Source organism: Carcharodon carcharias, chromosome 1, assembly GCF_017639515.1.
Source record: "Carcharodon carcharias isolate sCarCar2 chromosome 1, sCarCar2.pri, whole genome shotgun sequence".
Lineage (NCBI taxonomy): Eukaryota > Metazoa > Chordata > Chondrichthyes > Lamniformes > Lamnidae > Carcharodon > Carcharodon carcharias.
Window position 1 is genome coordinate 12,118,191 of NC_054467.1, and position 24,122 is coordinate 12,142,312.

General features: G+C 44.0%; 1 protein-coding gene across 1 annotated transcript in view; it reads left to right on the forward strand.

Moving 5' to 3' along the window:
- Positions 1 to 24,122, forward strand: part of LOC121280884 (alpha-synuclein-like) — an 86,542-nt gene that overhangs the window by 11,909 nt on the left and 50,511 nt on the right. Inside the window, exon 4 of the mRNA XM_041193230.1 lies at positions 11,283 to 11,428. Coding sequence (XP_041049164.1) covers positions 11,283 to 11,428 — 146 coding nt within the window. The remainder of the gene's footprint in view (positions 1 to 11,282; positions 11,429 to 24,122) is intronic.

Consider the following 24,122-nt stretch of genomic DNA (forward strand, 5'->3'; position numbering starts at 1 on the left):
CAGTGCTGTTGGAATACTTCGAATAGTCTTTGTGTAAAGGTGGAAACTTAGACTTGTTCAAGAAACTGCCACCTAATGGTACTGCAGGTATTTTATTCTAGTTGGATGAGCGAGCTAATCATGGAGACAGTATCTTGCCACTTTGTAACACCACTTGTTGAGACCTTGTGCAATGTGCTAGCATGCTGTGCCTGTCCTGTTGCTTTTAAAAATCAAATGGATTGTGGATAAATCGAACTTGGAATCATAAAATGGTACAGCACAGGAGGAAGTCATTCCATTCATCATGCCCATGCTGGCTCTTTTACGGAGCTAACCAATTAGTTTTTCTCCCCTGCCTTTTCTCCATAGCCCTGCATTTTTTTTCTCCTTCGTGTATTTATCCAATTCCCTTTTTCAATTAATTATTAAAATTGCTTCCATCACCCTTTCAAGGAGTGCATTTCACATCATAAGAACTTGCTGTGATGTTTTTTGCCCTCATCTCACCTCTGCTCTTTTTGATAATTACCTTAAACCTGTGTTCACTGGTTAGCAATCCTTATGCCACTGGAACTTGTTTCTCCTTTTCTGTTCTATCAAAACCCTTCACGATTTTGAACACCTCGATCAAGTCTCCCTTCAATTTTCTCCACTGTTAGGAAAATTACCCCAGTTTCTCTAGTCTCTCCACGTAGCTGAAGTCTTTCATTCCTAATACCAATTAAATAAATCTCACCTGAATCCTCTTTAAGGCCTTGTCATCCATCTTATAGTGAGGTGCTAAGAATTGGACACAATACTCCAGCTGAGGTCTAACAAGTCTTTTATAAATATTTAGCATGACTTCCTTGCTTTTGGGCTGATCTGGTACCATGGCTCATTTGCACTTACTAGGAGAGACATACATTCATATGGAGGGATCCCGTTCTCAGCAAACAAAAGAAATATGATCAAGCCTAGCATCTTTATTTAATTAAGCAGGAGCTTAGGAAGCCAGTAGTTCCCCATTGCTTTCTCCATGCCAATGCCTCAGCCAATCAAATTTGACTTGCCAGCTAATCAGCACCCTTTTCTCCTGTAGTATAGATTGCTGCGATTATTTGAAAATTGGCATTCTTGTGTTCATCCTGATAAGTGCGAGACGTAAAGCATTGGCAATATGTCTCTCTTTTCAGCAATATTCCTTGCTTTTGTACCCCATAAAGCCAAGGATCCCATTTGCCGTTTTTAACTTAATTTACGCAGAGAATTTCAAAGTTCCTGCTGCCCTCCCACTCATTCCTATTGTATAGAAGTCCAGACGCAAGCATAACGTATTCCACTTAAAGAAAACATGAGTATTTTTCAGCTTCTCAGAACATGCCAAAGCACTCCCATGGGAGAGGCTGTGGTATGGTGGTGTTGTCACTGGTATAGTATTCCAGAGACTCGGGGTAATGTGCTCTGGGTTCAAATCCCACCACGGCAGATGGTGAAATTTGAATTCAATAATAATCTGGAATTAAAAATCTAATGATGACTATGAAACTGCACTGAAGAAGGGTCTTATGGACTCGAAACGTCAACTCTGTTTCTCTCTCCACAGTTGCTGCCAGACCTGCTGAGTTTTTTCAGCATTTTCTGTTTTGGTTTCAGATTTCCAGTATCTGCAGTATTTTGTTTTTATGAAACTGTTGTTGATTGTTGTAAAACCCAAATGGTTCACTAATGTCCTTTAGGGACGGAAGTCCGCCGTCCTTAGCTGGTCTGGCCTACATGTGATTCCAGACCCACAGCAATGTAGTTGTTTCTTAACTGCACTCTGAAACGACTTAGCAAGCCACTCAGTTGTATCAATCTGGTAAAAAGTCTAAAAGGAATGGAACCGGATGGACCACCCGAAATTGACCTAGGCACCGGAAATAACAATGGCAAACTCAGCCCTGTTGACCCTGAAAAGTCCTCCTTATTAACATGAAAATTGGGAGAGCTGTCTCACAGAATAGCCAAGCAACAGCCTGACATAGTCAAACTCACGGTAAACATACCTTCCAATTTCCTAGACATCACCATCGCCATCCTTGGGTGTGTCCCCCTCCCACTGGCAGGGCAGACCCAGCTGAGGTCAGCAGTCGGGAGGGAGTTGCCCTGGGAGTGGGCAACATCGACTCCGGATCCCATGAAGTCTCATGGCATTAGGTCAAATATGGGCATGGAAACCTGTTGATTAACACATACCACCACCCTTCCCCCCACCCCGCTCTCCCTCAGCTGATAAATCAGTACTCCTCCATATTGAACAACACTTGGAGGAAGCACTGGGGGTGGTAAGGATGCAGAATATACTCTGAGTGAGAGACTTCATTGCCCATCACCAAGACTGCCTCGGTAGCACCACTACTGAGCGAGCTGGCCGAGTCCTAAAGGACGTAGCTGGTAGACTGCGTCTGTGGCAGGTGGTGAGCGAACCAACAAGAGGGAAAAACATACTTGACCTCGTCCTCACCTACCTGCCTGCTGCAGATGCATCTGTCCATGACAGTATTGGTAGGAGTGACCACCGCACTGTCCTTGTGGGGACGAAGTCCCATCTTCACATTGAAGATACTCTCCATCGTGTTGCGTGGCGATAGAGTTTGAACAGATCGAGCAATTCAATACTGGGCAGCCATGAGGCACTATGGGCAATCAGCAGCAGAATTGTACTTAACCACGATCTGTAAGCTCATGGCTCAGCATATCCCCCACTCTACCATTACCAGCAAGCCAAGGGATCAACACTGGCTCATTGAAGAGTGCAGGAGGGCATGTCAGGAGCAGCAACAGGCATACCCAAAAATGAGGTGTCAACCTGGTGAAGCTATAACACAAGGCTACTTGCGTGCCAAACAGCATAAGCAGCAAGCGATTGACAGAGCTAAGCAACTGCACTACCAAGGGAACAGATCTAAGCTCTGCAGCCCTGCCACATCCAGTTTCAACAGGCGGTGGACAATTAAATCACTGGAGGAGGAGGTTCCACAAAACTCTCCTCAATGATGTGGGAGCCCAGCACATCAGTGCAAAAGATAAGGCGAAAGAATTCGCAACAATATTCAGACAGAAGTGCCGAGTGGATGATATATCTCGGCCTCCTGCAGAGATCCTCAACATCACAGATGCTAGTCTTCAGCTAATTCGAATCACTCCACACGATATCAAGAAACGGCTGAAGGCACTAGATTTTTAAATTCATTTACGGGGTATGGGCATCGCTGGCTAGGCCAGCATTTATTGCCCATCCTAATTGCCCTTGAGTAGGTGATGGTGATCTGCCTTCTTAAATTGCTGCAGCCCATGTAGTGTAGGCGCATCCACAGTGCCATTAGGGAGGGAGTTCCAGTATTTTGAACCAGCGACAGTGAAGGAACGGTGATATGTTTATAACTCAGGATGGTGAGTGGCTTGGAGGGGAACTCCCAGATGCTCGTGTTCCCATGTATCTGCTGCCCTTATCCTTCTAGAGGGTAATGGTGGGATGTTTGAAAGGTGCTGTCGAAGAAGTCTTGCTGAGTTCCTGCAATGCATCTTGTAGATGTATGCACTGCTGCCACTGTTCGTTGGTGGTGGAGGGAGTGAATGTTTGTGGATGGGTTGTCAATCAAATGAGCTGCTTTGTCCTGGACAGTGTTGAGCTTCTTAAGTGTTGTGGGAGCTGCACTCATTCAGGCAAGCAGGGAGTATCCCATCCTGACTTGTGCCTTGTAGATGTAGACTTTGAGGAGCTAGAAGGTAGGTTACTAGCCACAGGATTCCTAGCCTCTGACCTGCTCTTGTGGCCACAGTATTTATATGAAGTCCAGTTCAGTTTCTGGTCAGTGGTAACCCCCAGGATGTTGATAGTCAGCGATGGTACTGCCATTGAATGTCAAGGGGCGATGGTCAGTTTTTCTCTTCTTGGAGATGGTCATTGCCTGGCACTTGTGTGGTGCGAATATTCCTTGCTACTTGTCAGCTCAAGCCTGGATATCATCCAGGTCTTGCTGCATTTGGCCATGGACTGCTTCAGCATCTGAGGAGTCATGAATGGTGCTGAACATTGTGCAATCATCAGCGAACATCCCCACTTCTGACCTTATGATGGAAGGAAGGTCATTGATGATGCAGCTGAAGATGGTTGGGCCGAGGACACTACCCTGCGGAACTCCTGGAACTGAGATGACTGACCTCCAACAACAACAACCATCTTCTTTTGTGCTAGGTATAACTCCAACCAGGGGAGCGTTTTCCCCCGATTCTCATTGACTCCCATTTTGCTAGGGCTCGCTGATGCCACACTTGGTCAAATGCTGCTTTGATGTGAAGAGCAGTCATTTACACCTCACCTCTGGTGTTTAGCTCTTTTGTCCATGTTTGAACCAAGGCTGTAATGAGGTCAGAAGCTATGTGGCCCTGGTGGAACCCAAAAATGAGCATCAGTGAGCAGGTTTTTGCTAAGCAAGTGCCGCTTGATAGCACTGTTGATGATCCCTTCCATTACTTTACTGATGATCGAGAGTAGGCTGATGGAGCGGTAATTGGCCGGGTTGGATTTGTCCTGCTTTTTGTGTACAGGACATATCTGGGTAATTTTCCACATAGCCGGGTAGATGCCAGTGTTGTAGCTGTACTGGAACAGCTTGGCTAGGAGCTTTGGAGCACAAGTCTTTAGTACTATTGCTGGAATATTGTCAGGGCCTATAACCTTTGCAGTATCAAGTGCCTTTAGCCGTTTATTAATATCATGTGTAGTAAATCGAATTGGTTGAAGACAGGCATCTGTGTTGCTGGGGACCTCCGGAGGAGGCTGAGAAAGATCATTCACTCAGCACTTCTGACTGAATATTGTAGCGAATGTTTATTTGCCTTATATCTTGCACTGATGTGCTGGGCTTCACCATCATTGAGAAAGGGAATATTTGTGGAGCCTCTTCCTCCAGTGAGTTGTTTAATTGCCCACCACAATTCATGACTGGATGTGGCAGGACTGCAGAGCTTAAGTCTGATCCATTGATTGTGGAATCGCCTAGCTCAGTCTACCACTTGCTGTTTATTCTGTTTGCCATGCAAGTTGTCCTGTGTTGTAGCTTCATCAGGTTGACACCTCATTTTTAGGTATGCCTGGAGCTGCTCCTGACATGCCCTCCTGCACTCTTCATTGAACCAGGGATGTCCCCGGCTTGGTGGTAATGGTAGAGTGGGGGATATGCCGGGCCATGAGGTTACAGATTGTGATTGAATAGAATTCGGCTGCTGCTGATGGCCCACCGTGTCTCATGGATGCCCAGCTGAACTGCTGAATCTGTTTGTAACCTATCTCATTTAACACGGTGGTATTGTCACGCAACACGATGGAGGGTATCCTCCATGTGAAGATGGGACCTCGTCTCCACAAAGACTGTATGGTGATCACTCCTGCTGACACTATCATGGACAGATGCATCTGTGGCAGGCAGGTTGGTGAGGAAGAGGTCAAGGATGTTTTTCCCTCTTCTTGGTTCCCTTGCCACCTGGCACAGCTATGTCATTTAGGGCTTGGCCAGTGCTACCAAGCCATTCTTGGTGATGGACATTGAAGTCCCCCACCCAGAGTGCATTCTGCACCCTTGCCACCCTCAGTGCTTCCTCCAAGTGGTGTTCAACATGGAGGAGTGCTGATTCATCAGCTGAGGTGTGGGTTGGGGGGGGGGTGGGGTAGTACGTGGTGATTAGCAGGAGGTTTCCTTGCCCGTGTTTGACCTAATGCCATGAGTCTTCATGGAGCCCAGAGTCAATGTTGAGGACTCCCAGGGAATTTCCCTTCTGACTGTATACCACTGTGCCGCCACCTCTGCTGGGTCTGCCCTCCCAGTGGGAAGGACATGCCTAGGGAAGGTGATGATGGTGTCCAGGACATTATCTGTAAGGTATGATTCCATGAGGGTGACTATGTCAGGCTGTTGCCTGACTAGTCTGTAAGACAGCTCTACCAATTTTGGCACAAGTCCCTAGATGTTAGTAAGGAGGACTTTGCAGGGCTACAGACTGTTACAGCTGGATTTGTCACTGTGATTTCTACTGCCTAGGTCAATGTTGGCTGGTCCGTCCAGTTTCATTCCTTTTTAATTACTTTTGTAGCAGTTTGATACAACTGAGAGCCTTGCTAGGTCATTTCAGATTACTCTTACTATGGATCTGGAGTCACATGTAGGCCACACCAGGTGAGGATGGCAGATTTCCTTCCCTAAAGGCCATCAGTGAACCATCATTAGACTTTTAATTCCAGATTGAATTCAAATTCCACTATCTGCTATTGTGGGATTCGAATCTGGGTCCCCAAATAATTACCCTGGGTCTCTGGATTACCAGCCCAGTGACAATACCACTATGACACCACTCCCCTCACCCCCCAATGGGCCCTGATGACATTCTGCTGGTCATACTCCAACTTGTGCTCCAGATTTTGCCACAGCCCTAGCCAACCTGTTCCAGTACAACTATAACACTGGCATCTCCCTGGCAATGTGGAGAACTGCCCTGCTCTATGCTGTACACAAGCAGTAGGACAAAGCCAATCTGGCCAATTACCGCCCCATCAGCCTACTCTCTGTCATCAGTAAAGTGATGGAAGACGTCATCAACAATGCCTGATGGAAGAGGTCATCAACAGGTCCACCAAGCAACATTTACTTAACAATAACTTGCTCACTGATGCCCAGTTTGGGTTCCGCCAGGGCCACTCAGCTCCTGACCTCATTACAACCTTGGTTCAAACATGGAAAAAGAGTTGAACTCCAGAGGTAAGATGAGAGTGACTGCCCTTGACATAAGGCAGCATTTGACCGAGTGTGTCATCAAGGTGCCTTAGCAAATCAGGAGTCAATGGGAATCAAAGGGAAAACTCTCTGCTTGAAATCATACCTAGCACAAAGGAAGATGGTTTTTGGAGGTCAGTCATCTCAGCTCCAGGACATCACTGCAGGAGTTCCTCAGGGTAGTGTCCTCAGCCCAACCATCTTCAGCTGCTTCATCAATGACCTTCCTTCCATCATAAGGTCAGAAGTTGGGTGTTTGCCGATGATTGCACAATGTTCAGCACCATTCACGACTCCTCAGATACTGAAGCAGTCCATGTCCAAATGCAGCAAGACCTGGACAATATCCAGGCTTGTGCTGACAAGTGGCAAATAACATTCACACCACACAAGTGTCAGCCAACAACCATCTCCAACAAGAGAGTATCTAACCATTGCGCCTTGACATTCAATGGCATTACTACAGCTGAATCCTCCACTATCAACATCCTGTGGGTAACCATTGACCAGAAACTGAACTGGATTAGCCATATAAATACTGGCAGGATTTTATAGCCCCTCTGGCCTGGCAGAATATTACGGTCCCGCTGAACTGAATGGAGATTAAAGTGGCTCGCCACATCTGCCGGAGGAGACACGCCATGGAGGGGCGGTAAAGTCCTGGCCACTATAGCCACAAGAGCAGGTCAGAGTTAGGAATCCTTCGTCGAGTAACTCGCCTCCTGAGTTTCTAAAGCCTGTCCACCATCTACAAGGCACAAGTCAGTTGTGTGATGTAATACTCTCTGCTTGCCTGGATGAGTGCAGCTCCAACAATGCTCAAGAAGCTTGACACCATTCAGGAAAAAGCAACCTGCTTGATTGGCACCCCATTCACAAACATTCATTCCCTCCGCCACCGACGCACAGTAGCAGCTGTGTGCACCATCTACAAGATGCACTGCAGGAATTCACCAAAGCTTCTTCAACAGCACCTTCCAAACCCATGACCACTACCATCTAGAAGGACAAGGGCAGCAGACACATGGGAACACCACACCTGGATGTTCCTCTCCAAGCCATTCACCATCCTGACTTGGAAATATATTGCTGTTCCTACACTGTCGCTGGGCCAAAATCCTGGAACCCCCTCCTTAACAGCACTGTGGAGGTACCTACACCACTTGGACTGCAGCAGTGCAAGAAGGAAGCTCCCTACCACCTTCTCAAGGGCAATTAGGGATGGGCCATAATGCTGGCCTAACAAGCGACGCTCACATTCCATGAATGAATAAAATAAACCTCCCAGCCATTGGCTGATTTTCGGATATAGCCACTACTGTTATGTTGGAATTATACTGAACAATTTTGTTGTGAAAATGATGTGTTAAACATTTGCTGTTTTTGCTCTGGATTTATTTAAATTAATGGCTGTGGTACAGAGATTCAAAATCTGGTTATTTTTAATTCCTGTTCATCAAAATGCTCATCCAGGTGAATTATTGTTTGTAAAGCACTTATCTAAATATATAATTTACAGACAAATAAAATAAGCTAGCAGCATTTTGATTTTAATATATGTGGGTGTATATTTGAAAAAAACAAAGTCAGGTTATTGAACCAAGGACTAGCATATGTGTCTAGTCTTGGCTGTAAAGGTAAAGCAAAAATCTTTTGCAAAAACTAAATAAAAAACACTGTGATGGTGAACCAGCAGCTAACATAAAAAGTGTTATCTTCCCCTGTACGTAGCATAAGAGAAGGGAGGAGAGGAAATAAGAGCATTAGAGAGGGCATCTTTACAGAACCACTATTACCTTCTCTTGGCAGCTGGCAAGTAACTGATGTTGGGCATGGTTGGGGAGAGATATCCCATCTTGTAATAGAAAGAGGCATGTCTCAGATGTGCTTGTCGGGATCGAAGTCCAGGCTCCTTTATACAACCTGCTGACGTTTAACAAATTCTTTAAATTTTGCTGTCAGTCTGAAGCTCTGCTTTCATCGAATGAGTCTTAATTAAAAATGTTGCACCATGCACTGAGCTATTGCAAAGACAACCTAATACAGTAGCAATACCCTCTATAATTCCAGTTGAAAAAGCATTTGAGACATTTGGCTTGTACACAAGGTGTTATGGACTTGATTTTCCAGATGGGTTTCTCATTAGAAACATTGAACTTCATTTACAGGTTGTAGCAGCAGTTACATGCTTCCATCAAACTCCACAGGTAGAAGAAGAATCCCACTCTAATGTTCCCCGCACATAGAGCTGATTCCTTCACACTGTCACGTGATACTATACAACCAAATAAGTCTTAAAGCTGCAGTCAATACATTCCTTAAAGCTACAATTACTACACATGGCTTCTCTTCTTAGGTAGTCCCTCAGGATTGAGGATGACTTGCTTCCCCTTGAGTTTGTTGGGTTCTGAAGTGACTGATAAGTCCAATGCATGCTGTGCAGACTCTGAATTAAATTAATTTGCAATGGCAGCAATTTTCCTTTATTATGAAACAGATCTTTCATTTAATCTCCATTGTCAGTGAAGAACAAGCTTTCAACTGTCTTTTCAGACATAAGACCTGCAGAGTCTACCATGTGTGGGGCAGGTGGTGCTTGAAGGGTTGGGTAGATGGGTTGTTTGGAAGTTTGTGCGCTATCTCCGACACTTCAACGTCAAATCCGCAATTTCCCACCAGAGCCTCTTGATGTGTTTGGTGCTTTCCCAAAAGAGCCTACACCAATTTGGTTGGTCACGAGCCAGGGTCCCCCAAGAGTCGATGGGGATGTTTGATCTCTTCAGCGATGCTTTGAAGACAAAAGCATTTCCCCTGTCCACCTGGGAGTTTCTTGTCATGACCAAGTTCTGAGTAGAGCAATTGCTTCAGGAGTCTGGTGTCAGGCATACGAGGGACATATCCTGCCTAGTGGAGCTGGTTTTGAACGATTAGCACCTCAACGTTAGGCAAGTTGGCTTGGGAGAGGATGCTGCTGTTGGACTGCCTTTCTTGCCACTGGAGTTGGAGGATCTTGCTAAGGCACTGCTGTACATAAAGCAATGAGGAAAGGAAGAGTACTGTTGGGTAGTCAAAGAAAGGATTAAGAACGACCCAGCATTGACAGTGTTGATCTACACACTATTATAGTCTTTATGGAATAAGTAAGGATAAACTGTTTCTGTTGGGAGAGGGGTTGGTAATCTGCCCTAGATTTCTCTTATTTGTAAATTATTAGCAGGATTTTTACCTCCCAATAATGCAAATTTTCCATTTTTGATTAACTGCAAAAGGATAAGTACATAATGGCAAAGGACAAATCATTCTCTCACTTACATTCACAATCCTTTCAAGTCAAGGTCCAGTAACCACTGACATTTGTGTAGGTCAAACCAAAATACTGTGGATGCTGGAAATCTGAAATAAGAACAGAAAATGCTGGAAAAACTCAGAAGCTCTGACAGCATCTGTGGAGAGTGAAACAGAGTTAACATCTTGAGTTCTTATGACTCTTCTTCAGAGCTGAAGAGATGTGGGAATGTGATGGATGTTGTGTGGGCTTTTGTAGTTGGAGCTCTGTGAACCTGTTTCTGCAGCTCAGCAAAGCTTCCCCTTCGCAGAAAGTGGATTGTCGATCCCAGTAAACTGGCAGCCAATACGTCCAGCTTACCCTTTTTCAAAAAGTAAAGTGGGCTGTTGTCTCTGGGGCACGCTGTAATCTTGTCCTGAGCTGTTGAGGCTTCTGCCCATCTGTTCAATATGCTGCAAGTACGGGGTAAGAAGTAGCAAAGGAATGTCTTTCAAGCTGGTATCGGCTTAGTCTGACTTCCTGCCCCTATCTCACTGTTACACAAAGGGAGAAAGAGCTTGCATTCATATAGAATCTTTCACAAGCTCAGTGTATCCCAAGGCGCTCTACAGACAACAAGGTACCTTTGAAGTGTAGTCACTCTGGTAATGTAGGGAAATTTAGCAGCCAACTTACACACAGTATGGCTCTGCAGATTAATTAAATAAATAAACAGATTATCTGTTTGATGTTGGCTGAGGGATAAATGTTGACCAGGATGATTGGATGTCCTTTATTAGGCAGAAATAATAAGAATACTTTTGATAAATGGAATGATCATGGTGGCTGTGGCTTTAGCTACCTCAGCCCCACGCTCTGGAATTCTCTCCCTAAAACTTTCCTTCCTCTCCCTAAGATCCCCCTTAAAACTTACCTCTTTAATCGAGCTTCTTGTCACTGTCCTAAAGTCACCTTGTGTGGCTCAGTGTCAAATTTTGTGAAGCACCACGAGGCTTGGGGTTTTACTATGTTAAAGGCACTATAGAAATGCAAGTTGTTGCTGAGTAGAGTATTCGTAAAACATTCCAATCTGGAAATTGCAACCCTTAAAAATGAACCAAGCAGATGACTGGTTTGTGGCTGGTACTGTTTCTGTGTCTTTTTCGTACAGATTAGGAAGAATGACTCTCCTTGAATCATGAGTTTTTAATCATTCAGAATGTTCCCTATGATTATTTTGTCAGTGGCTGAGAAGACCAAAGAGCAGGCATCTCTGGTAGGAGGAGCTGTGGTGACTGGAATGTCTACAGTTGCTCAGAAGACAGTGGAAGGAGCTGGAAACATAGCAGCTGCTACTGGACTGGTGAAGAAGGATCAATTGGTGAAACAGGTGAGCATTTTAAAAGTAATTTCAATTTACTTGTCCCCTGGGCTGGGCACTATCCATAATATTCCCACCTCCCTCAAATCTGTTTGGTCTGGATATTATTAAATGATGTATTCCTTTTGCATCGCATTGGTGCGAGTGTTTGATGTCACCATCATCTGAGCGTGATCTTGTTTCTGTAGAGGCTCGAATGGCCAAAGGCTTCAAAGGATTATTCAAGCAAGGAGCAGTTAACATTAAAAACCATTTCTTGAGTATGTCAGAAAGCTGAAGCGTAGAAAATCTGCGAATATTAACATGAAAATGCAGGAATAAGCTGGTTACTTAAAATTGAACCACCTCTCATGGAAATATTTAACGCCCTGCTCTAGCATTAGCTAGTGAGCAATGTTTAAGCAGCGCTTGGTTTGGTTTGTGTTCTTCATATTGATATGTGAACAGCTGGAAATTTCCCATTTTGGATCCAGGTTAGGGCGAATCCTGTGCAAATAACTTTTAAGAAAGGCATCCAGGATCTTTGGTTTTATTAATAGAAGAATAGAATACAAGACCATAGAAGATATGACAGACCTTGTATAACACTGGTTATACTGGAATATTGTGTTCAATTCGAGACACTGCACTTCAGGAAAGATGTCAAGGCTTTAAAGAGCAAGCAGAAGAGGTTTAAGAAAGGCCTGCGTTTATATAATGCTTTTCCATGACCACAAGATGTCTCAGAGCACTTTACAGCCAATAAAGTACTTTTGAAGTGTAGTGACTGTTGTAATGTAGGATATGTGGCAAATACCCACAAACAGCAATGTGATAATGACCAAGTGACCTATTTTTGTGACGTTGATTGAGGGATAAAAAGTGAACAGGCTTTCTAGAATGGTACCAGGGATGAGGGACTTCAGTGATGAAGAGAAACTGGAGCAGCTGTGAGGAGATTTGACAGAAATGTTTAAAATTATGAATGGTTCTGAAAGAGTAAACGAGGAGAAACTATTTTCAGTGGCAGAAGAACCAAAGGACACAAATTTAAGGTGATTGATAAAAAGAATCAGAGAGAAGATGAGGAAAGATGTTTTTTGCTTAGTGAATTATTATGATCTGGAATGCGCTGCCTGAAAGGGCAGTGGAAGCAGATTCAACAGTGACTTTCAAATGAAAATTGGATAAATGTTTGAAGGGAAAAATTAACAGGGCTCCAGAGAAAGTGCAGGAGAGAAGGGTTAATTGGATAATTCTACCAAAGACCCAGCATGGACACAATGGGCCAAATGGCCGTCTCCTGCAACATTCTATGATTCTGATTCTACGGCATGTCGTGTTCCTTGCTTTTGAGGGAGAGTGCCTCTCTGAACCATAGAGGAGTCCTTCATTTATTAAATACATGTTCCCATTAGCTGGCCAATGACATCTTACTACTTGCAGGAAATGGTTGAGGAAACCTCTCCCCTACTTGTCCCATATGAGGCAATACTGGGATTGATGCCTCTTTAGCAGAATCAATTCTGATACCAGGGCAACACTTCATACTTGCAATAAAATTGAGCAATGTCGGGGGTAAACAAGCAGGCATTCAATCTCATTAAAAAAAACTTTCTATAACTTGCTGGTAGTTCCCTGAATATTGCACAAACATCTATCTCCAGGCTTAATATTTGAGTTATCACACATGACAAACTGGCCGTGAAATAGGCAGTTAAAAGATAAGTGTGTCATCTTTCTGTAATCAATGGATGGATCAGATCAGTAACTGTTCATCACTGTGTATCGTACTGTAATTTGAGGTTCATACTGGAATACATTTAAAAACAAAAGGGCTTTTCCCTTCACCTCTTCTGCCATAGTAATGCTATTGTAGAAAGTAATAGTTTGGAAAGGAGGCCTGTGATTCTGCTAACTCTTACAAACATACGAATTAGGAGCAGGAGTAGACCATTCGTCCCACTCAACCCTGCTTTATCATATAATAAGATCAAGATCTGATTGCGGCCTCAATTCCATATCCCTGCCTATCCCCGATAACCTTTGACTCCCTTTTTAGTCAAGAATTTATCTGTCTAGGTCTTAAAAATATTCAATGACCCAGCCTCCATTGTTTTCTGGGAATGGAGTTCCAGAGACTCTCAACCCTCTGGGAGGAAACACTTCTCCTCATCTCTGTCTTAAAGGGGCGACCTCTTATTTTTAAACTGTGTGCCCTAGTTCTAGTCTCTTCAATAGAAGAATACATTATGATCCAATTTTTCTGCTTTTTCCTTGTGTATTTTGTTTTACTTTTTATTTAAATCTCTTTTTTCAAAAATGAAGAACTTGCCTTTATGGACTGTTCCTCATGACCTCTGAACATTCCAAAGTGTCCTTCTGTGAATTAAGTGTTTTTCAAGTGTAGTCACTGTTGGAACATAGGGAACTGCAACAGTCTACTTGCTTTAGAACCAGGTCCCACAAATGAGACAAATAAGCCAATAATCTGTTTAATTGATGTTCATTGAAGAATAAATGTTGGTCAGGACAATGAGATAACTGCCCTGCTCATCTTGTAGTCATGCCATAGGATCTTTGGCGTCCACCAGAGAGGGCAGACAGGGCCTCGGTTTAACGCCTCATTCTAAAGGCAGTACCTCCAATAGTACTGAACTGATTGGTCAACATCGGTTTTGTGTTGAGGTTTCTAGAGTGGACCCTCAGCCTTCTAACTCTGAGACAAGACTGCTACCACTGAGTTAAGGCTGCCATATATATAATAAGTCATGAAGTATTTGGGGCTAATGCTGAAACCTGATAATAGTTGGAAGACAACAGCAGTTAGTGTGTCAACATCCAGTATATTGATCCAATATTGACTGAGTCATTACAGAATGATCCCTCTGCACAGTGGGCCAGGTGCAGAGTGGGACTGAAGTGTGGACAGGATATATCACATGGGTTGCTCAGAGATTTGACAGGTTAGAGGCACAAGTTTTACTCGAGCATAAATATTAAATATTTTGTCAGCATTACCAAGAAAGGTACCCGACCATAAAGAAGGCAGGCTCCGTGGAAGGGTATGAAATGGGGACTGGATGCATGTCCTGGAACAGTGCAACAGCCAGTCTCCTGCTTGATCCCATGTTGAAGTTGGAATTAAGGCGATGCAGTGAAGGTTTTACTCTTGTGTTTCCCATGAGATGATAATATAGTGATCCTGAGATGAGGTGGCAGCTAGCCCCAGTGCTTTATAGGGCTGCTACAGGATCTGGGAACAGAGGTGGGACTGTTTTTTTATATTTCTGTAAGGCTGCTAGCAAGTTAAAAGTGTGAACTAGTACCGTCCATCAGGTGGATAGCTCGAGATTACAGGTCACTACCGGTATTGGACTGTCAGCTTGTTCCACATCCAGTGCTTCAACCATGTGAAACTATGGCACAAGCTTCCAGCTCTTACGCCGCCTCATGTGGAAAGCCACACTTCAGTAGAGCACACATTCAAGTTGCAACTTACAGTTGTCATTCCCATATCAAAACACTTCAGGGCCCGCAGAGTGATACCTGGGATGAGTTTCAGGATGGAAGTAATCAGTGACCCTCAACCCCCAACCCTCCTTCTTTGAGAACTGCTCCCAGCGCAGTGAGGTTTGAGCAGATGTGTCATTCTAGCAGTGAAGAGAAGATAAAAGTGACGTTCGTGCTGAGCACTGCATTAATCATCTGTTTGATCGATGTGTGACCAGTAATTTAGCTGGCATTGCAGTGCTAACAGAATGAACCACAGGCATAATAGCTGAGAATAAAGATAACTTTAAAACCATTGATGGTGCTATCCCTATGTTTCAAGTTGGCCTTGCTGCAGATGGCAAAATCTGTGCCACTGGCTGCCTGCTGAGCCTGTCTTTGGCTGGTTGGTTTACAAGGGTCTGCACATATGGTCTGACGCTTGCTCTTAATCTTGGCAGGCCACCTCAACCATAAATACTGTATTCGAGGCACTTCAAAATCAAAGTTAAATATTTTTTGAAAAAATAAACCTCTAAAAATAAATGTGGAATAAAAATTTCAGAAATATGGAAGAAATTACAAATAAAACAAATTGTTGTATTTAAAAAATTTGCTGTTAAGCGTTGCATAAAACTTTAAAGCCTGTTCCATTTGAAAACCTCCTTCACTCATGGGGCTTTGGAATAGGAGAAAGGTGCGAAGAGCAAGCACCATGCAAATCCAGCAAAACTGTGCTCTGTGTTCGTTCCTTAAGTAGTTTTTTTTTGCGTTAAATCTGGGGCCAGGCTACGGCACAGAAAGGACGTAAGCCTTCTCGCCTGCAAAATGCAGCAGATTGTACAGCCCAGCAGGAAACTGGCACAAGGTCAACTCTTCTAATTCTGCAGTTTTCCTGGGGAGTTCTCCTGGGCCTGTTCTTTTTTGTTTGTTTTGTTCTCTGAGATTTAGTCAGGTAAGAGGATTTTTAATTAAGTCTAGACGCACTGGCATTGTCTTTACCAATATTTATCCCTCAGCCAACATGAATAAGACAGGCTTCCTGGCCATTATCACATCGCTGTTTGTGGGAGCTTTGTGTTCAAAGTGGCACCTGCGTTTCTTACATTAGAACAGTGACTACTCTTCAAAGTACTTCACTGGCTGTGAAGAGCTTGGGATATCCCGAAGCGGCGAGAAGCACTAAATAAATGCAGGCTTTATTCTTCTTTCACACTGGCTGAGATTATGAAACAAACAGGGCATATCATGGATTGGACCTGGAATCCTCCAGGTCCCTGTGGCTCAGTTCTGCAGAAGGACACTGGGGTTATTACCAGTTGGGCTGCTGGGTAAATGTGGCTATTACTTGTGTTCAGTTCTGTTTGTGGGTGACACAGAACTGACAGCAGCTACTTCTTGAGATGGATCCCTGTCTTCAGGTGCCTTGGCAGCTCAATAAAACATGATTTTAAAAAGAGCAGATTTGTACAGCATACCAGCATAGCCTTGGTTTATGCCCTTTGATTTCTTTAAACTGAATTACTGAGAGTAAAATGGCTACCTGGGAATCACCTCAATGGTTTAATTCATTTGAAAAGTTTGGCTAACGACATGAAAGGGAAGTTTAAAGCCATTTACAAACTCAGTCTTAAAATCAATTGAGGGTGTCTGATTTTTGTGATTTGAACTTATAAAGTAAACTCTGTGGCTTTAACTTGGTTCAGTTAGATTGAGTTCTGTGCAGGTAGTGGTTGTCAGCACGTAAACCGATGGTGAGTGCGTTATTGGTTGTGTCCCAGTTGACAGTTTATTCCACTGAACTAGTTCAGGAAAGATCAGGTGTCGCAGTTTGAAGTGTTATGAGGCCAGATCTGGCATATATGATCTTTTATTTTCCTGGAGAATAGTGGATCGCTTGAACAGAGTGTCAGCTCATGCAGTGGACACCGATTCTCTGAATTCCTTCGAGAGCTGGACTTGCTTCTGTCTGGATTGGCGGTCACTTTTTGCAAAGGGTACACAATTAACTCAGGCTACAGTAATCTCCTGGGCAAGTTCTGCTTGCTTGTGGGGTGTGGGGTTGGGGGGGTGCTGTGGTGGGGTGGGGTGGGTGGATGGGAATCAGAGAGGAGTTTGCTTGATTTTTTTCCCTCTAAATTGGCCTGGCTTTTTATATGGACTTCGGTCTCTCCAAAGTGATCACCTAATTTTTGGGTGGGGTGTAGGAGTGTATATATTGTGAGACATAAGATATCACAACCGTGTTGAGCAGGCTGGCTGGACTGGCATTGCTCCCATGTTCACACTGAAAAGGTTCAAGATTGCAACACTACTGGTGGATTATTGATAACTGGCCTGTATCTGGTTTGTGTTTTCAATGCAGTTCCCTTTCTCAATTTATCTCTTTTTTCAGTTGTTTCCTTGAGATTTAGTTAGATAAAAAGGTTTTTTATTCAAGTCTGGGTGCACTGGCATTGTGCACTGGCTAATATTTATCACTTAGCCAACATCAGTGAAACAGATTTTCTGGTCTTTCTATTATTGCTGCTTGTGGAACCTTCCTGTGCACAAACTGGCTGACGTTTTTCCTACATTTCATCAGTGACAACACTTCACAAAAAGCTCATTGGCTGGGTAATACTGTGTAATACATGACAGGGTGCTTTGGGGCATCCTGAGGACATGAAAGGCTCTATATAAATGCAAGTTTGTCATTTTCTTTATGTCCCTTCCTTTGCATTACATTCTATGTACCATCTAATACGTTGCATGGAGAAAGAGGAGGATAGGGAGATTGAAAGGATTTCCAAAATTGGAAACATTGGTTATTTCAATGGCACAGGGAGAGCATCAGAATTCAGCTAGTGAGAGGGAGGAAGGATAGACTAAAACCTTCTGGGGGAGCAGAAATCCTCTTCATCTTGTTTTTCGAAGTGATACTCCAGTGGAAAACAAGGCTGAAAGGCACTACTGTATATGCAGCCTCTTACTTGCCTCTACCACTAACCGCAGGTTACCTTGATAAGTAATGTGCCAGCCCTGCTGAAAGGAGATGAGTCACAACAGGGAGAAGAAACACATTGAAAACTAGTTCTCTTTAATTACAGGTCATCTGCATGACTAGCTGTTCAGATGCTTATAATTTGTGTATTGAATCTCTAGAGTTGTATATTCAGTCTCTTGTTTTTGTCACCCCATCTTAAATCTGCACTGCTTTGCAGAATTCTGGGTTCTCTGAGTTGAGAATTTAACTTACGATTTGTCAAACACAAAAAAATCCTCTTCTTTGTTAATTGTTGTGAGGATAAATGCATCTATCTAGAATGCATCATATTACTTTCTTTAATTACCCGATGATGTTGCAGATTTTTGATATATTTCTCATTGTTGGCCTAAAGAATAATGGTGGCCAGCTTCTGTCCCATCCCAACTGTTTACACATGGGGTCAATTTAAAAAAAAAATTCGTTCATGGGATGTTTGCGTTGTTGGCTGGGCCGTCATTTATTGCCCATCCCTGGTTACCTTTGTTCAGAGAGCAGCTAAGAGTCAACCACGTTGCTGTAGGTCTGGAGCCACATATGGTAAGGACATCCAGATTTCCTTCCCTAAAGGACATTAGTGAACCAGATGGGTTTTAACAACAAACAATGATATATTTACATCATCATCATTACTAAGACTAACTTTCAATTCCAGATTAATAGGATTTAAATTCTACCAGCTGCCATGGTGGGATTTGAACCCATGTTCCATGAACATGAGCCTAGACCTCTGGACCCCACCATCTCCCCCTGTATATTGCACCAAGTCCCACTCACTTATTGCCCTATCCATGCTGACCTACATTTATTCTTGCCCCAATGTGTCTCAAATTTAAAACTCTCATCCTCTCATCCCACTTTTAAAGTTCATCATGGTCTTGCCCCTTCCTATCTCTGTGACTTGCTCGAGTCTTGCGACTCCCTCCCCTCACCTTGAATGCTCTGTTCCTTTTGAGGCTGGCTTCTCACATATCCCTCTCCCTTCACCCTGCCATTGGCAAAGCTTGGTGGAGTCAGGAGGTGAGCCACTCACCACAGAATACCCAGCCCCCGACCTGCTCTGGCATCCACTGCTGATCCAACTCGCTGTTCCAAAGAAGAGTCATGTTGGGCTCAAAACGTCAACTCTGCTTCTCTCTCCACAGATGCTGCCAGACCTGCTGAGTTTTTTTTCCAGCACTTTCTGTTTTTAATTCATGTATCCAGCACCTGCAGTATTTTGCTTTTACTTTAGTGTTCTTTAACTGCCCCTTGAACCGAATGCTCTGTTTCTGTGCTGTAAATGTGTCACTTCTCATTGGGAAGATGGCCCCTCCAATAAGGCAGTAACTCCTACAATATGGCATTGAATTGTTTGTGCTGATTATACACTGAAGTTCTGGAGTGGAGCATGAATCCACAACCCTTTGAATTGCGAATGTTACCCACTGAGCCAAGGTGACATTGCGAGTCAAAGTGATCAGGTTTTCTGTAATTCTGGCACAGGTGACTGATGTTTCCTTTTTTTTTTGCTGGTTACGCTTCTGCCCACAGTATTCCCACTGCTGCACTAGTCACAGCTGCTGTACATAATTCCATGGCAATCTAATCTTGGCAGTCTCGCCTTCAACTTCATGGAAGCTGGCATTTACTTAGGGCTGAGATAAACTAGCTAGTGAGCTCCCTAATTGCAAAATCTACAGCTCAGCTAGCTGTTCGCAAGTCATCTCGCTACATCCTTTTTTTCCCCTCTTTTCATAAGGCTGTCAGCTGTGATGGAGTTCTCTGACTCCAGTGTGCTTGTTCGAGAGCTCTGCTGCTTTGCACGCTGGCAGTCAACTTGTTTAATCTCATTCTGTTCCTCTCAGCAGGTTTTATTTTTGCTTTCCCGTGTGAGTTTCTAATTCCACATATGACCCAAATTCTGAACTACGCTTTCTCCAATTTCCCAGGAATGGGAAGAAACTGTCATTTTGTGAATGAAAGCGGAGATCGCGGCTGGTACAACAACAACTTGCATTTGTATAATACCTTTAATGTAGTAAACCATCTCAAGGTGCTTCACAGGACCAGACAAAATTTGGCACCAAGGCACATAAAATAATATTGGGACAGGTGACTAAAAGTTTGGTCAACAAGGTAGATTTTTAAGGGGAGTCTTAGTGGGGTAGAGAGGTTCAGGAAATTTAGCTAATTAAGCTGTCAATGGTGCAGAGATTGAAATTGGGGATGTACAAGGGGCCAGAATTGGAGGAGTGGAGAGATCTCGGTGGGTTAACAGGGCTCAAGTAGGTATGAGAGATAGGGAGGATGCAAGGCCTTGGAGGCATTTGATCTCATGACTGGGAATTTTAAGTTCAATGTGTTGGTGGATCAGCAGCCAGTGTAGGTCAGCAAACCAGGGGGGAAATGTGTGAACGAGACCTGGCGTGAGTTGGGATATGGGCACAGCAGAGGTTGGGATAAGCTAGACTTTATGGAGTTTGAGAGGTCAACCAACAGAGCATTGGAATAGTCAAGTCTGGAGGTTACAAAGGCATGAATGGTTGTGGGGGTGTTGGTTGGGGGGTTGTTGGGTGCTGGGGTGGGGATGGATTCAGCAGCTGATGACTTGAGGCAGGGGCAGATATGGAATGATATGGATCCAGAGGAGACTGATCAGCATATGAAAAGAGAAAAGGCTTCGTCGTTTCATATATAGACTTCTACCAGATGTTTCTTCTTTGGGCCACAAGCCTGCTGTGCCTTTAGTTTACTTCAGGCTCGTAGAATCTGACAGCATAGTTGGAGGTTGTTCAGCCCTTCATGCCAGTGCCAGCTCTTTAAAAGAGCTATCCAATTAGGTCCAGCAGTTGTCACTTTTAATTTTGTCTTTATCTATATGTCCGCTTCGGGACATACTGAGGTGCTGAAAGATATTATACAAGTGCAAGTTCTTTCATTAGTCTCCCCCACAAACCACCACCATCCCGGGAGGGCAAATTGATGCACAGCGCATGTCCGAGCATCCAGCACTTTTTCTGCCAATAGTCAGGAATACCTGCAGCACTCGCCCAATATTCCAACATGTGTTCACAGCAGATAAGGCTTTCCCTGGGAGCAGCAAGTCAAAATTACCCCTTGAGTTTTCATTTTGATAAGTTGCTGCTCCAGTTCACTTCCACTTTGAAGATGAAGAAATTTGTAGTGAGTCATGGGGCTGATCACCTCTTATGAAGGGTAGGTGCGGCAAGAAACTCAGGACCAGAGGAACCTCCTAGACTGGTTTTGTAGGGAAAGTAGGAGAGGAACTTCTCCCGCTTGTTTTCTCAAGCTAACTTTGGTTGTTAACCTGGTTTTCACCTCTCCTGGGCGATCTCATGATTTTCGGGTGGGACAGAGAGCATATATATTGCAATACACGTGGTATTTGGGTTGTCAACCCTCCAGGATCAGCCAGGAGTCTCCAGGAATTGAAAATCAATCTCCAGGACAAAGCTGCCAAGAGAAAAACCATTGGGACATTAAAAATAAGATTTTTTTTTTGTAATTTTCTTTGAACATTTCTCTTTACCAGATGTAAAAATATTCAAAAAGGGGCAGGGGGTGGGTGGGAAGGCTGTTTGGCTGATAATCAAGCATCATTCACTTGGATAAAGAGTCTTTTTGCTTTCTAATTGGTGTAGGAAGGCAGTACATCAAAAGGAAGAAAGGAAGGAGCCTTTGGGGGGTGGGGGCAGTGGGGGGGTCGGGGGTCGGGGGGAGAGAGTCATGTGATGAAATCACCAGGAATACATTTAATCACAGTTGGCAACCCTACATGGTATCAGAATTGTGTGGGCGAGGTTGAATTGACCCAAAGGTATTTTCCTGTCCATCATTGTTCATAGGCTTGTATCAAATATTTGTATTACCTCGAATGAAGTGTGCTCGGACTGCACTAAACTGTATAGAACCAAAAACCTCGATGCTCTGAAACTCTCATTTCTCATCTTGTCAGTCATATGTGACTGCAGCTGCTCTTTTCCAGACCTTTTCCTTTGATCTCTAAATGTTCTAACTGCAGTCTTCTACATCACTGTGCTATTTTTCTTGATGTTGCTATAGCATTTTGGCCTGGGGTCACTGCTCAGTTGTGTCGGATTAATCAGTGGTATTCACCCAAAACCAGTGCAACATGGTATGAAGGGTAGGTCCAGCCAGCAACAAAACCACCGTACTTGCCCACCCAAATCCCCCACTTCTCACCAACAACCACCCCTCCCCCCTCAAAACCCTAACCATCTCCTGTCCAGGCTTTTTGGGCAATGTCTGTTCCAAATGGATGCAGAGCAACTGGAGTACCACTAAGTCACACGGTAGCGATATCCCTATAACGCATAAATTGAACCCAGCTGCATTATACAAGCTTTGCATCATCTTTTAATTTACTTAAACTGACTACTCTGCACCATTCTAACTAGCAAACGGTTCTGTGTATTTTTAAAAAGACGTCCAACATTGGTTTGCTCACAGATGGTGAATTGGCACTGTGCTTAAATGTGCGTATTTTAAATCTGCATAGTAATCAAACTACACCTAGTTACCACTGTCACAACCATAATGGAATATTTTTCTAAAGTCGTTTTAAAATGCTGCTTGATTGCGCTGGTTCATGGCAGAATTTGCTTTTGATGAAATGCATGTGAGTTTGTGCAGAAACTTGAGGGAAAATAGGACACTTTTCAAAACTGGCTCAATTTTGGGTGCCATTTGCACCAGCTTGCCAGCGTACCCAAAGCGGAAACCCCTTGCATTTTAGATCATTGGTTCCAAATGTTTTTTGTAATGCCTCCTGCAGCCAGATCAACAAAAACCCCATTTCTCAAGCATCAGAGTGACTCACTTTGTTGGCTTCTTTTGCAATTCTTCGAGTTGCAATTTTCTTCCTTTAAATCTTTCCGCCCCACCCCCACCCTGCTTTTATCGCCTGACTTTGCTAGAATCACTAAAGCATAGACTCTTTGGTGACCAGATTTTCAAAAGTCAAGACCAGGGCACAAGGTGAGGTTCCGTGATGATGCACATGTTGGGCTACCAATAGCTGGAGTCTGGGGGAGGGGCAGTTGAAGGTAGGAGGTCATGTGATGACACTTCCCAGAATATGTGCACCCAGAGTTGGCAACATTATTAAGACAGCCAATTGTTGAAGACAGCAATTCTGAACCACAGATTTTTGTTTAATGCCTTTTCTGCCTCACTCGCTTTTTTAAAGCAACTGAACCAAGGCTTTATTTATCACAAGATCCCAGCCAGAATCTTCTATCTCATCTAACTTTACCGTCTAGTGCACAATGGTCAGATCAATCTCCATTTAAAAGCCTTGCTTATTTTTGTTTGCACGCTGGGTTCTAACAACAGATGTTTTCCAGCCAGAAGTTAGTTTTTAAACTAACGGACATACCTCAAGTATGGGAGACTTTGTTGGCACCCAGAGTCACAAGCTGGAAAGCACGCAATCTTTCATAGAGAAGTTTGGTTTAACATGTCACAGCTCGACCGAACTTGGCTGCCACCTTCCTCGGTGCTGATTGGTAGTCTAACCGATGGATGCCGTCTGACTCCCTCATCCAGCGCTGCATGTGGTTGGCGAACACCGTTCTCAATCTTCAGTCGCCACCCAGAGGCTGATCCCCACACGGCTCTAGCTGCCAGTGGGAAGGATTTCGGAGCACGCGTGAGTGTGCCAGTGCAGCTGCTTAACAGTCGGTGAGCGGGCAGTATTCCAATTCCCAGGGTGCAGCGCGAGAGGTTTTTTTTGGGGGATTTGTCGACAGTAAATGGAATACAAGCGGAGGGGACTCGGGAGCTGAAACCCGTGACATTTGAGCAATTTGGAGAAAGCTACTGGACACTTGGACGTTTAGTGAAAATCTGGGACTGTCTCAGCAACAAAAAAAAAATACCTGGTCACCCAATTTATCTAATTTGAGGAAAAGTCAGATCTTTTGTTCAGAACAGGAACCATTTAGAACCAGTTTAATTTGATGGCTGGCACCTTAGCCACCTCTCTACATTTATCGGACTTGGAGGCCTGCAGCCTACCTTGCACACTAATGCAGCAGGCCAGTGCATCCCATGCTGCGATTCGGCACACACTGCACTCAGGCTCATTTGGAACCCACCAATTTATTTAAATTAGGGACATCCCCCCGCTCAGTGATACCCCAGTTGCTATGTGCCCATTTAGAATTGACATTTCAGGAGAAG